General features: G+C 37.5%; 1 protein-coding gene across 3 annotated transcripts in view; it reads right to left on the bottom strand.

Annotated features, from left to right (window-relative positions):
- The window catches only part of NNT (nicotinamide nucleotide transhydrogenase), a 106810-nt gene that overhangs the window by 70400 nt on the left and 21049 nt on the right, over window positions 1–15361 (bottom strand). For all 3 annotated transcript variants that reach the window (XM_012664797.1, XM_012664796.1, XM_012664798.1), the window contains exon 7: window positions 12526–12713. In XM_012664797.1, coding sequence (XP_012520251.1) covers window positions 12526–12713 — 188 coding nt within the window. The remainder of the gene's footprint in view (window positions 1–12525; window positions 12714–15361) is intronic.

Here is a 15361-nt window from a genome sequence, read left to right as displayed (position 1 = left end):
AAAATTTTAATAAGGGCTACAGGGAATACAATGATGAATATAACAGTGCAGCTGCCTTCAAGCACTCACATGTGGATCAATTTTTTAAAAATTCTGGAAAGTACAGAAATAAAAATTGAAAATTGAAAACAGAAGGGAAAAAAAGCAGAGCCAAAAGAGAAGCAGGGTAGTAAATAAAAGTTTCAAATGAGCAAATCGTCAAAAGAATAAGTCAAGAGAAAGACTCAGAAGATAATTTCAAAATACTATCTTACCATGATAGCCTAATATGATAAAATTTAATGCATGATAAATGTGCATGTACTTAGAAAATGGAAGAAAAAGAATAAGGTAATATTAGGTATTTGGGTACAAAATATCTACCGTAATCTACTTTGAACTAAACTCTAAGTAGAACAGAATTAATTGTAAAAGAAGAGAATCAACCCACAAAGTGAAAGAAAAGAGAAAAAAGGAAACCTTGGTGAATCTCTCTCTAGTCTGTGGATAAAAAAGTACTTTCTAAATTTAAAGCAATGGGGAAAAATTACAAAGGAAAAAACATCAATAGATTTAAATATTAAAAAAGTATGTACTATAATCCTCAAAAAATTAATAAAAAACTCATAGGAACTTTAATAAAAACAAAACACTAAGATCCTATCTAAGAGATAAATGAACAATAAAGACAAACAATTTAAAGAAATGGTAACAACCAAATGGAAAAAACGTGTTCACCCTCAGTAAGAATCAAAGAAATGTGGGTACAAAAAGTGAAATATTCTTTTGCCTCTTAAACTAGTAGAGTCAAAAAATCATAATACTTAATGTTGAAGTCTAACAATGAGTTGGACAACCTATTGATGAGATTATGAACTGCACAATCTTTCAAGAAAGCAGAGTTTATCAACCATATATCAATTGGCCAAAAATAATGATATCCATTCATCTAGTGTTAATAATTCTGCTTCTAAAATCTGATTAATCCTGGGGAAATAAATGAAAATGCAAACACAACAATTATGCAGAAAAAATGTTATAAGAGCATTATTTTTAATTGACAAAAACTGGGAATAAACTAAATGCCCAACTTTGGGGGAACGATTAAATAAAATATGATACATCCCAACAAGAAAACCCTACAAAACCATTAAAACATATTTACAAAGCATTCTTAATGATTCATCGTATTATATTAAGGGGGAAAGCTTATGATATAATATTAAACAGGAAAAAAAAGATTCAATATCTTAATCTCAACATTATAAAAATGCATTGAAAAAAGGCTGAAAGGAAATGGCAAAATGTTAATAGTATTTATCACTAACTGGAGGGAATCACAAGTGATCTTTATTTTATACTTTGTACTTTACTACATCTCTAATAAAAGCCACATACCACTTTTATAACAAAAATAAAAAAGTACTCCTGCATAATCACAACCAGCTTCTCCTTTGAATCAAGGACATGGTTTAAGAGTTGGTACTAGGAAAATTAGAATAACTTAGAAGAAGCATTAGCCCTCCTTACTTACCAGTTGAAAAACTTCACTCAAAGTCTCCTGCCTTCCCTGCTACAGCAAATGAATCTATGCAATTAGGACAGTCTTTCAAAGGTGTACCAAAACACTAACAAGGAGAGACAGAGATATAACTAAAGACGGATAACAGGAAGATGGGTACAGATTTTTTTTAAACAATGTATAACATAGAAATGAATATATCCCATGTTTTCTGCAAATCCTTCAAACACAAAGAGATGCCCTATCTACCCCAGACACAGCCTGGTGAAGGTCCTGGATATGAAAATAAAAGACAAAATGAGAATGAGGTATGTTGAGACATAACTGCAAAAGAAAGCAGGAAAGTTAATAAAAGAAGACAGATAAGAGGGCATTCTTTTTTCTTTAGGTACAATTGGGCTTTTCCTCTTTTGAAGTTCATCTCTATTAAATTTATCATTTATCTACAAAGGATGAGATACACAAAAAGACCAAGACTGTTATATTTCCTAAAGCCATCCCCTTAGAAAAAGAAATCACTATGGCAGAAAAAATTAATGAGGAGAGAAAAATCTTAAAAATATTTCCTGACATAATACAAACTGTGGGTGAAAGATAAGGCATTATGTCCAACTTTATGAAATATTTCTTGCTCCCTTCTGGTTCATGGACATTAAGTTCCCCTGGGTAAGGTTACTCAGTTCCCTTCCAGTGGGAGTTATTTTCACACTTTTGCCAAGACAACCGTAGGACGTCAATCACTCACAGTCATCACTGAAATATTCATCCATTCATTGACGCAACTCATACTTATTTAGTGCCTCCCATGTGCAGGCTAGATGGGGAAGGCAAATTTTATTTATAACTCTTGGGTCTAATATTTTACAACTGAAAGAAGTTGCATTCAAAGGTTAGTCAGCAGTTTCATTACAAGAAGAGCTAGGTAATTAAAGTACTCATCTAAAAAATTTAATTATAGTTTCCCAATTGGTTGACCACTATTTGGGGTGCGTAGGTACACCACAGGTTAGTGTAAGGCATCCTTGAATCTCTGTGTGCACCAAGAATTGACTGTAGGCTTAATAAATATGCCTCGTGCGTACTGTTTCTTGATATGTGCATATATGGCTGTGATACAAATAAATTTATTTTTAAACATTACTGAATTCATAATCATGTATTTTCTTAATAACTGAATACTAAGATGCAGTTTTAAAAGTATTAAAATTAGAAGCTGCCAGAAAAATTACTAATTTCTAAAAATAGCTTTAACAACTTATTGCTATGTAGCAAAAGAATATATTATTGGCATCTCTACAACACTAAATTCAAAAAGAGTGATTTAGCTTAAACTAAATACCAACAGCTAAAGATTTACCAGAAAATTTTGTAATGTGTTATACCTCTCTGAATGAATCAAGGCTAACATGATCATTTGAAATCAACAAATTCTCGGATTTTATCTCAATGGGAAGAGAATCAACCCCTCACAGACAACTTTAATCACACTAAAAAAAAAAAAAAAAAAGAAGAAGAAGAAGAAATTGAGAAAAAAACACTAAAAATATTAAGGACAACAAGACAAGATGAAATGGATTTACCACAAAATTTTATGATTCCAAGGAGCATTCAGCATTATTTACTGAAATTATTCAATGGCATGTAATCAAATGGGGAAATTCCTAACTTCCTGGCCTGTAAAGCATCAAATTAGACAAAGGCTCAAGAAAAACCTTCTGCTTTAATAAGAATATACTTAACTCTATACTACCAAATAAATAAATAACATAAATTATATATTTATCCAAACCAAAGTAGATTTCTTATGAACAAGTACTAGGAAGACAAGGATAGTTTTTAATGTGATGCAGTAATATATATTAACATAAAATAGAGCAGGTAAAGAAAGACATCCCAAACCTCAGCATTTACACATAAAGAAACTTCATTATAACAACACAATGTTGCACTGAGCATTGTTAATATGTACCCAGCATCCACTGCCTCCTTTTGTCACTACTCTGATTTCCATTCTCTCCACACAGTCCATGAGATTCAGGAGACTTGACCACAGTAAACTGCTGCAGAGGCGGGCCTGACAGGCCTAAGGGTAATCCCATCACCTTATTCATGACAGGTGTAAGGTGAAGAGCATCTCATTGCCCTGCCTATATGGACCGGTTCAGAAAGGGGCAGATAATCCAATTAAGGCTAATAAAAATGAGGGAAATTTTCTAAGGGCTTCTGAAAACGTTTCCTTGCCCCTTCACGAGGGAGACAGCAAAACTGCCTTGTCTCATCCTCTGAATATTGTGTTGTTCACACTGGAGGCTGAAATTGCTGTTGCCTTCTAGATACCTCTAAAGATGAAGCCAACTCAGAGAGGAAGGCAAAGCTGAGAGAAGACAAAGGAGCACAGCCAGAGTCTCCCTGATCCACACCTACCCACAGTCATAATTGGACTTTGTTCTGTTAACCTAACACAAGAAATCGCCTTTCTTAAGGCAGATTGTGTTGGAATTTCTGTTTCTGGCAGCCAAAGGAGTCCTAACAGATACACATGGAAGGCTCTTTACGCATTTCAAAACTGCAGATGGGGTTAAAGTATTGGGTCTTAAGCTTTAAAAATGTTACCGATGAAGACAAAAGGTTTTTTATACCTATATGCACACATATGAAATTAAGAGATAATTAATCATGTAATAGGATGTGGCAAGAAAATTGCTGAACATCTGATCCGCTGATCCATTATCTAATGAATCTCTGATTTGGCCAGCTCCACAGTGCATAAAGCACAGTACAGATGCAACCCCCATCTCTGCATATAGCTAGAGAGGCTATAGATAGCTGTGTTCATGAACATGAAGAGATTCTGACCCAAGCTTAAATAGTCAAGCAGAGTACTTTATATGTGAGCTCTATTGCTGGAACTAGAGGAAAATTTTCACTGCATAATTAATTATTTTTATAAAGGAACCAGACAAAAAGACTGGCTAATAGTTGGCTTTCATAAACTGGATATTCGGATATTTCTAAATGTAATACTTATGAAATATGATTAGTCAACAGCATAATTAAGCAGATTAGAAAAATCCCTAATTTTCTATTTTAAAAAAACTAAAAGCAAGTTTTTAACTCATAATTTAAAGAGCATGTTTATAAAAAAAAAATTTTAATAATTACCTTAAGAATCTACCTCTCATAGCTACAAAATTCTATACAAATAAAAAGCAAAATTAGCCAAGATTTTACCATGGCTTCATAAGCTATAGCAATTCTCCAAAAAGGAAAACAATCTACCAAACTTAAACAGTAGCACAAATAAAGAAATATATAATATTCTCATAGAAACTACAGCATTGAGTTCCCTCCAAGAGATGTATAGATGTACATTAGCTACCAAAATCCTTTAAAAGATGAAACGATTGATATTTATTGCACATTCTGATTTATTTTATTAATATAAAACAATTAAAAGGTTTTTTAAATATAGAACTAGTACTGTTTATTTTCTTTCCCATGTCTTTCAACTTAGGTCAGAATGAGGTTAATTGGCAAAAGTCTTAATAAAATCAATATTTGCAGAAAATTCAGATAGAAAACAATTAAGTCATATTTTTTCCCAGGGAAACTCATGCCAGATTGCCATCTAATACATGCTGGTTACGTAACTTCATGAGTGGATTCACAAACTTGCCAGTCTGAGGAACCATCTTCAACATTCCACATAATCCTTGAGAATGGACTTTTACTGCAAGAGTCAATAAGCTTTGTAGTCCTGAGTACCATCCACGAGACCAGGCATTATCAACGGAAGAAAGAATTACACTGATGTTCTCTACGTCCAGCCCTATGCTGGGTTTTTCCTTCACATATTCCTCAAAACGAGACTGCAAGGTGGAAATTTTTATCCCTGTTTCAGAGAGGAAGAATCTGATGTTTAGCGAAACAAATCAACTGTTAAGCATTATAACTTGAATTTCAATCTACTCTATCTGGCTCTAAATCCATGATCTTTCCTCTGATTTCCAAAGAACAGATTGTAAGTAAACAGATAAAACTACAAAGCGAGGAAAAGGAAAGAGGCTGTGAACAAAAATCTACATCTGTTATGGGTTGCTCCTCCCTGCTTGGCCATCTGTCTGGGCTCACTTCACCAGGACAGAAGAAAAGGGGCCATCACCAGAAAGGGAGTCAGAGGGTGCCGGCAAGGGCCCCCAACATGTAGCACAGAGGGTCTGCTTCTGAAAAGCCTGGTACAGCATCTTGGGACCCCATTGGGGGGCTGGGGCACAAAAGAGGCAAGGTCAAACCAGGCAGCAGAGCCCGTGTCTCCCTGTCTTCTGTGGAGCTGACACATGCACTGGCATGCCCATGGAACCCACCTGGGTTGTCCTCAAGACCCCAACCCTAGTGCCCCAGGCCCCCACTGGGCTGTCACACTCACCAGCTAGGCTAGGGTCAAGCCCCACTCCCACAGGGTTGGTATGAGAAGTGACACACATCCAAAGAAGCCCAAGCTGGGCAGTATGTGGTCAGGTGGGAAAGGACCAGCCCATAGCTGCTCGCCAGGGTCACCCTTTGTGGTTGAAGTGCCCAACAGGGGCAGGAGAGGACTGAACAGAAGGCCAGGTCCAGAAACACACCCAGCAGTGAGGGCAGCCATGGGAGCAGGCAGAACCAGAACCTACAAGCTTCCAGGTGGAAGGAAGGAAATCCACGGGCCCAAGGAGAGGACCCCAGTGGAGGCAAAGTCCCCAAATGTCATATGTTGAAGCCCTAACCTCCAGATTGTATTTGGAGGTAGGGCCTTTAAAGATGTGATTAAATTAAAATGAGCCCATAAAGTGGGCCCTAATCCAATGTGACTGGTGTCCTTAAAAGAAGAAATTTAGACACTAAAAGACACCAGAAATGCAGGCATAAGAAGAAAGGTCATGTGAGGACACAGCAAAAAGGCAGCTATCTGCAAGCCAAGTAGAGAGGCCTCAGTAGAAATCAAACCTGCTGACGCCTTGTTCTTAAACTTCCAGCCTCCAGAACCGTGGAAAAACAAATCTCTGCTGTTTAAGCCACCAGGTTTTTGGTATTATATTTTGTTACAGAAGCCCTAGCAAACACTGCTAACAATTCCCAGCTTCCTTCCTTCCTTCACAGTTAGGTTTGGACATGTGACTAAGTCTTAGCAAAAGAAATGTGAGTGGGAGTAATGTGTGCCTTATCCACACCCTGCCATGCCCTTTTCCCTCCTGGCTGGCTAGAATAGAGACAGTGCCCAGAGTGGACTTCATAGCCTCAGAGCCATGATGGCAACAGTGTCCTAAACTGAATCCTCAGATGACCATGTGAAGGAGAGCTGCCCTTAAATATGTGAACCTACCTGTTACTGTTAACTGAGCAAAATGTAAATTTCTATAATGTCCAAGCCATTATACACCTTTGAGTTAATCTGTTGTAGCACAGATGATGGATTTAGAGCTAGACCCAACTAATACTGAGGCATAACAAAGCATAGGGAAAATGGAAGGAAGGAGACACAGAAACGCACGTGGCGGGAAGTCCTAGTATGTACAGTAATTCTATCAGTGTTGCTTCACCACAGACAGCCTCAGCCTCCCAGTCCTTTTCAACTCGGGGACTGCCAGGGAGGAGAACAGAATGCTTCCCAATGTTGCAACATACTTTCAGAGAAATAACAGACCAAACCAGAATAAAACTCTGTGCCATAAATATTCCTAACAGAACATTTGTCACTTACTAAGTGTGCTCAAATACATCCTAAGAAATCAAGGCTGATAAATGGCAATAGAAGACTCCATAATTTTGGCTTCCTCCTCTTGATGACAAGTTGCCCTGTGTTGAAAGCTACCAAGAGGTGTGTAGACGGCCTGTGGTTACCAACCCTTGATGTTGTAACACTTAAGTTTCTCTCTGTTCTTCAAAATTCTCAAAACAGACGAAACCTTGTAGAATATTATAAAATTTGACATAATCATAAAATACATTTTAAGCGAGGGAAGGATGGCAAATGAATCAGATGATAAAAAAGTAATGCTAAAAACGTTGGGTATCACTGACCTATAGCATTTAGTTGTGTCCTGTAAGATCATAATGTGTACAGAAGAAGAAAAAAGAACAACCTGAAAAATATACTCTTACTTTCAGGAAAAACTTTGTATAGTCATAAAAACAATATCATCACTGTAGAATTACATAAATCGAGAGTATCAATTATCCTTGTATTAATTACTCTTGCCTAAAAGTGCAACTCTAAAAAATCACTGTGGAAAGTCATTCTTTTGTACTATATTTCTGCTCCACATGAAAGATGAATTCAACAAGATAGGCAGCATCAGATAGAGAACCAATGTTGATTTTCCAGGAGACTGCAAAATCTCTCAGGTTTAGTTTCATATACTTATGGCCCTTGGATACCAGAGGAGAACACCGCCCACCCAATTCTCCAGAGTCATGGAAAATTGCCACAAGGATCCTTTCAGGGATGTATTTTACAGATCCTAACTAGCATAGACAAAAAGTACTGCTACCCTAATCTGAATTGTGCTAAAAAGAGATCTAAGTATGTATGGCCTAAGGTATTTTAATTTACAATCAAGCAATAAATATTTTCCTTTCTATATGACAGGACACTTTCTAATTCCTGAACAGACTTTCCACTACTTCCTAATTGTATCTCCTGAGAGGTCTAGCTGAACACCTCAAATTGCAGACTGGGCATGTGAACTAGTTTTAAATAATTTAAGAAAGCTAAATTCCCAGTCTTAAATTAGCCTCTGCAATGTTCCTATCCAAAAGTGAGCCAAAAGAGTGTTCCATCTTTCCTTGGATAGCACCAGAAAAATAAAGGGATTGTACCAACCAAGACCTAAGGAAGACACCCAAAAGTGTTAGTTCAGCAACATTTATTAAACCACTATTGTATACAAAGCACTATGCCAGGTACCGGCATAAATCAAAGACTCCTGCTGCCCTCACACAGAGATAGGACAGCTACAGAACAATGAGATTAAGCACTGCTGTAATTGGAGGCACAGGCAGGCTGCTATGGGTGCAGAAAAAAGAACACCTGGTACTGAGTAGGAGGCAGTAAAACTATAGAGGATGTGGTGACTGAGTTGAATGGGATTTCAAAAGGTAGGGAAGGGCAGGGATAGCATTCCAAAGAGAAGGAACAATATGTGCAAAGGCATAAAAGTATCTTGACCTATTCAAGGAGATAACAGCAGCCAACATGACTGAAATCAGGCCCAGAGAGTAAGATATTACTTTATCCTGAGACCCAAAAGCTACAAAAGGTAAATCAGGACTAGAAAATGAAAGGCAATAAACACCTCCCACAAGTGCAAACTATATAGCACAGATAATTGAGGGTGGGGGAAAAGTGATCTGACAATTGTTCAATTTAGATGCCATCATCTAATGATGCTGGAAACCCTAGCAGTCCAAGATACAGTCATCATTAGTTAACAAAACCCCAGGACTTGCAGTAGCTATGGTTCCACTAAATTAATAAGCATAAGACCTGAGATATGGAAGGGGAGAGCAGGGAAGCTCTATGACCATATGATGCTTATGATTTTTTAATTAAGTGGTCATCACGAAAGATTTTAAATGGAAAAGATGATTTCTGCCAGGGTAAACTTAGCATGTGCTCCACAGTACTCTTAATTCTCACTATAATTTAGGTGAAATTTACCCAAGATACTGTCAGTGCACAATCACTGATTCCTCCTCACCCTACCTCAGAACTCCCCTCCCTAATTTACTAATGAGATTTTCAACCTGATTCAGTCTAATCCTGGTTAAATATTCTATGTCTATGACAAATCTCTCTAAAAGGGTTCCAGATCATTAGGGATGCTAAAAAATCTAATGTCTCCAAAGACTTAGCAAAAAAGTTTATAAGTACAGCCCTAGCACTACCAGGGATCAGGGCTTTCTTACTTTGTAATGGTACCCTCACAGGTCAAATAGATGGACAGGAAGGTGGGGAACTTTCCCGTGTGTGCACAGCACCACAAAATGGGAATGTCAGCTCAGTCCTATCCTAAAGTTACCGACATTAAATGGAATTCTCACCTTTAACCCATCACCCAAGCCATAAAGGATGTAGATGATGGTACAAAATATCAGGCAGCATAACAATTAGCTTGCTACAGAACTATTTCATTCCACGTACAATCTACGTAAGGACAAGGTCATCATTTTTTCAAGCCCACTGACTAATGTATACCTAGGAGCAATGAAAATGTACCAGCTCCATAAAGTTGCTCCCTGCAACTAGCTATTAATACTTGCCTGTGTCCTCTCTCAACGTTCTCATCCATGCCAGGTCTTCAGTCCAGCCTTCTGTGGATTTTGCTCTACGAATCTTAGCTTAAAGAATTTCTGACATTTGACTTAATTCCTTTTGAATCCACTTGAGGAAAACTTTAGAACAACTTCTGCTCTAAGAGTCATTCAGGAGCTAGATATACCATCAGGTGACCCATGCAAAGCCTCAAGACATAAAACAGTAAAGGCACAATGCAAAGGACATTGTTTTCCAAAGGGCATTTGTACCTTTATGTAATCTTTTCAATCTTTTTATTCAAATGCTCATGCTTTCAGTTTTCAGTCCCCCAGGGACTTTTAGAAAAATTGCCTTTTTCCTTGTAATATTCTAACCAACTTTTCTTTAATTTTTGTTTGTTTTCAAAAAAAGTAAGGGGAAAGTCCTTTACAGACTGCCTTTTGAGAGCAAGCTTCGGGCTAATCAAGGACTTTGTGCAAGTTTAATGTGAAGATCGTGGCCTCAGAAAACAGGAAAAGCTCAGTGAAACAGATTAATAAAACTTCTTCAACTAGTCTTCAACACTATCTTACAATTTGACCTTTTATTAAAGTACACTGACCATAAACTACTGATAAAAAAAATAAGATATTATGGGGGAGGAGGAGGCCCTAAAAGTCAGTATATATTTATATAAGAAGTCTTGAGTTCTATCACTTACTTCTAGCTTTATAATCAATAATAAATCTATATACCATGTCCAAATTATCCTCAGTTCTTTAGAGTATGAGCTGACTAAAACTAGCTTCCTGTCTGCCTCAGTTCCTCCATGAGTAAATGCTTTAGCACCCTCTACTGGCCACTTGTTGCATCTATTAATAGTCAGCTCAGAACTCCTGCCCTCCCGAGGGCATAGCTGCCTCTCAAAGGTCAGATGGTGGCTACAGCATAGGGCAGCCCGTTCCTTCTCCAAAGCCACCTGTGTAACAGCTGGGCCAGCAGTCATTGCCACAAATGGAAAGGATGGATCCTGAGGTGTTCTCCTGACACTGCTTGTACACGAGTTCTGTTCTTGCCGACAAATTTCTCAAACACCACCCTGGGTCCATGGCTTGTCTGATCTGCATGCACCAGTAACCAAACGCAGGCCTCATTTCTACACTCACAGATGCTTCCATGGGCTGAGCCCTGATGACACCCCCACGTCACCCTCCTGCCTGTCTACCTCATCCAGCCAGCACTGGTTGGATGCAGGTGTCTGAAGAGACCAGCTCACCTATCATCCAGGTAAACAGAAGAGAAAGAAGAACTTGGGATGGACATTTTCCCCCACAAGCTCATAGATCTGATGCCAATCAATTCCCTGTCCTTGGATTTATATTAGCCAAATTTTTTTCTGGGGGAAGGTCCCAGAAGAGAGCTTCTCCTCTCCCATGGCCTCATGACAAAGCAACTTCTAATTCTTCACAGACCCCCTAAAGAAAGTGAGGCTCCTTTAGCAGGGTCTAACACAAGCCACCATGAACCCTTTAAGTTCTCATGATCTGGCCCACTTTCTTTCAGAAAGGAAAAAATTAGGGGCAGCATAATATTCATTACTCAATAATAGAAGGAAAGGACAGAGGAAGAGATGAGGTAAGAATATAAAAAGTAGAGAGTTTCTTCACTCTGAAATCTTACTAGATCAAACTGCTGCTTACTGAATAATGAATGTTTATTGGTTTGACAATCAATCACGCATTGAGTACAAAATAGTCTTTAGAAGAAGATTTTGTAAAAGGACTAGAAAGTGACCGGGCGTGGTGGCTCACGCCTGTAATCCTAACACTCTGGGAGGCCGAGGCGGGTGGATTGCTCAAGGTCAGGAGTCCAGCCTGAGCAAGAGCGAGACCCCGTCTCTACTAAAAATAGAAAGAAATTATCTGGACAACTAAAAATATATATAGAAAAAATTAGGCGGGCATGGTGGCGCATGCCTGTAGTCCCAACTACTTGGGAGGCTGAGGCAGGAGGACCGCTTGAGCCCAGGAGTTTGAGGTTGCCGTGAGCTAGGATGACACCACGGCACTCACTCTAGCCCGGGCAACAGAGTGAGACTCTGTCTCAAAAAAAAAAAAAAAAAAAGGACTAGAAAGTAATTCCTACCACTGAAGCGATCACGATTTGGCTGAAAAGAATAACCATGTCAAAGCAAATAATTAGAAAGTGACAAAGTGTCATATCCTTAAGTAAAAATACACACTGGAAATTCCATAAATAGGTACACGTGCAGTCCCCTCCTTCCTCTCTCATATGAAAAAATAAACATCAAAATACTAATAACAGTCATTCGTGGTGGAACTTCAGATTGTCTGTACTTTTTTTCTTCGTATTTTTCAGTACTGTTTGAATTTCCTACAATGAGAATGTAGTATCTTAACAAAGAGAAATAAATTAACAATCAATTTATCAGGGGGTTAAAAAAAGGAAACTGCTTACAAATATAATATTGTACGTAGAGTATGATGTATGAACACAGTTATATAAAGATATGCAAAAATAAGACAGGAAGAAAACATACTAAATTATAAATAACTTATCTCTAAGGGCTGTGGTGATTTTTGTCATGTGCTTGCTCATTTTCTAGCACTTTTATAATAGAAAAATCGATCTTTAGGTAAAGAAATTCAAATGTCAAACAATGACTCATTCTCATTTTTAAAAAATCATGAGTAAAAATGCTTTAAAGATAACCATTTACTTAATGGCATACCTGGAATAAGAGCTGTGCTGATAAGGATGTCGACCTCCTTGCACTGTTGAGCAAAGAGTTTCATTTCTGCTTCAATGAACTCTTTGGACATTTCTTTCGCATATCCTCCTTGTCCCTCTCCAGATTCCTTCAAGTCCACCTCCAAGGGCTCAGCACCAAGAGACTTGAACTGTTCCAAAGCTGCAGCTCTGGGGTGATTATTGAAGGAGAAACAGTGATTATGGTAGGCCCCTAATAAAGGAATCAAGATCATCTACATATACATTTTTAAGAGGAGTAAACTGTTATATTCAAAAGTCTAGAGTTTCTTTTGATGTCCCTGACTGGACTGTTACAACTCTTCTTCTTAAGGCAGGTAACACTTTTATGATATTTTTTTCCTGCAAAAAAAAAAAAATTCACTATTGCCAACTCCAGTAGTGAATTATGTTCCTTGTGATCCCAATGTTGATTATGATGTAATATCAGACATAAAGATTTGATATTCGAATCACTCAAGTTGACATTTCTCATTTGTAAAGGCCCTAAATTTGTTCTTATTGGGGACTTTTCCCACATAAATGACTCTTAGAAATATTTTAATGAAGTGATTTTTGCCCCCAGTCCTCATTAAAATGTGTTTATAAAATGTAACCTATAATTGCTAATAAATGGTAAAATGTGATAAGCCAACACATTTAAATTACATAAAAATAAATTCAGTTTAAAAAAATAAAAACTACCCAAGCACTATATCCTGGTTGGAAAACCAGAGCCAACAAAGATCTCAGCCCCGTGGTGGACAGTGTGTTTAATTCACCAATATCCATTACCCCACAGTAAGTCCTAAACCTCCCTAATGACAACAATCACTCAGGGTACTTGTTAAATATTCAAATGCCATTGCTTCCCAGACCCATTGAATTATAATTTCCAGCAGAGAGGCCAGAAGCTACAATTTTAGTAAGAGCTACAGGTCATTCTTATCATCAGGGAAGTTTGGGAAGCAGTGGTCTCAGCCAATAAATCCCCAGCAGCCATCATGTTCCAGAGTGTAGATAAGGTAGGACATACAGTCCATGGTTGAGCAAGAAGGTCTCTCTCTGCTGGCCTGAACAAGGAATCTGGTAGCCCAGACTGCCCTTGGAGGTCATGCTGAAACCACAAGAGGAATCAGCCTTCAGAGGAAGCCAAAGCTGAGGACAGCAGAGAGGAGAGACACCAAGAAACTGGTCCTTGATAGCACCAACGAGCTTCTAACTCTAGTGTGAAAGGGAGTACTTCCTCTAGATGCTCAGTTAGGAGAAACAATACGTTTTCTTATGGTCCTAAGCCAAATTTGAGTTGGTATTTTCCATTCCTTGCAGCCATAGGAATACAGCTCTTTAAAAAGCTTCAGAAGTGTCTACTATTATTAATAAGAAATAAGATGAATTCAAAATTATATATATGTATGTGTGTATATACACGCATATGTTAAATGATCTAAATTTTGTTCAAAAGTTACACACATAAAACTCTATAAGATATTACAACAAAACATCATTAGCAATCATATCTAGCTAATAGAATTGTAAAAAGCATTTTCATTTTCTTATGTTTCTCTATGTTTTTCAATAATGAACATGTATCATTAGAAACATAAAAGCTATTTGGAATCTTTGCTGTTATATCTTTGCCAACAAAATAATCTCATCATTTAAAAATATTACAATATATCAAAATTTAAAATGTATATATCTTTTGACCCCAGTATTCCATTTCTAAGAATTTATCTTAAGGAAATAAAAAGATCATATACGTATGTTCTTGGATAGAGTCATCCTTCAGTATCCGTGAGAAACTGGTTCTAGGACTCCCCCCCATGCCCAAATCCACAGATGTTCAAGTCCCTTATATAAAATGGTGTAGTATTTGCATATAATCTACACAAATCCTCCTATATACTTTAAATCATCTCTAAATTACTTATAATACCTAATACAATGTAAATGCTATGTAAACAGTTATGATACCATATTGTTTAGGGGACAATGATAAGAAAAAAAGTATGTACATGTTGGTACAGACACAACCACCATCTGGTTTTTCTCTCCCCTGAATATTTTTGATCTGATTGAATCCACAGATAACAGAACCCACAGATACAGAGGGCCAACTGCATGTGTGTGTTTGTGTGTGTATACACCTACAGAGTATTGGTTATGTACTGCATAAAATGTCCATTTACAGAGGATTTATTAAATAGATCATTGTACTTCTATACCAGGGTTAGGGAACCTGCAGCCTTAAGGCCACATGTGGCCTTCTAGGTCCTTAAGTGCAGCCTTTTGACTGAATCTAAATTTTACAGAACAAATCCTTCTATTTTTATTAATACATTTTTGTTCATCCTTTATGTTTTTATTCTATGTAAAATGAACATATTTAAAATACCAAAGAATAAGTGCAACAAAATAACCCTCCCAGATTGACCAGCACAATTAGAACATTAGTAAGCCATAAGAGCTAAATTGATGGCTGCTGCACTCATGATTTTGTTCTAACTTCCTCCACCTGACGGGCACCACTACCGCGTGAGCTGGTTGGCTAGAGTTTACAGGGGTTGAGTACGCCAGTCTACTATCAGTTTTTGACAATGGCACACTGTGTTTCTGTTTGAAGTGAAATTTCCAAATAGTTGCACAGCTTGACAGTATTTTTTAATTCTGTCTGCTTAATAGCCCATCATGTCAAAGAAGACCAAGAGAACGCTAAAGGAAGAAAACAGATTTTTTTAATGAGGCTTGGGAATTGAAATATCTTGCTTCTGCTAAAGATAAGATGATTTGCTTGCTTTGTGATACTGCAATATCAA

This window comes from Propithecus coquereli, unplaced genomic scaffold (assembly GCF_000956105.1).
Source record: "Propithecus coquereli isolate 6110/MARCELLA unplaced genomic scaffold, Pcoq_1.0 Scaffold91, whole genome shotgun sequence".
Lineage (NCBI taxonomy): Eukaryota > Metazoa > Chordata > Mammalia > Primates > Indriidae > Propithecus > Propithecus coquereli.
This window is presented reverse-complemented; position numbering and strand designations above follow the sequence as displayed.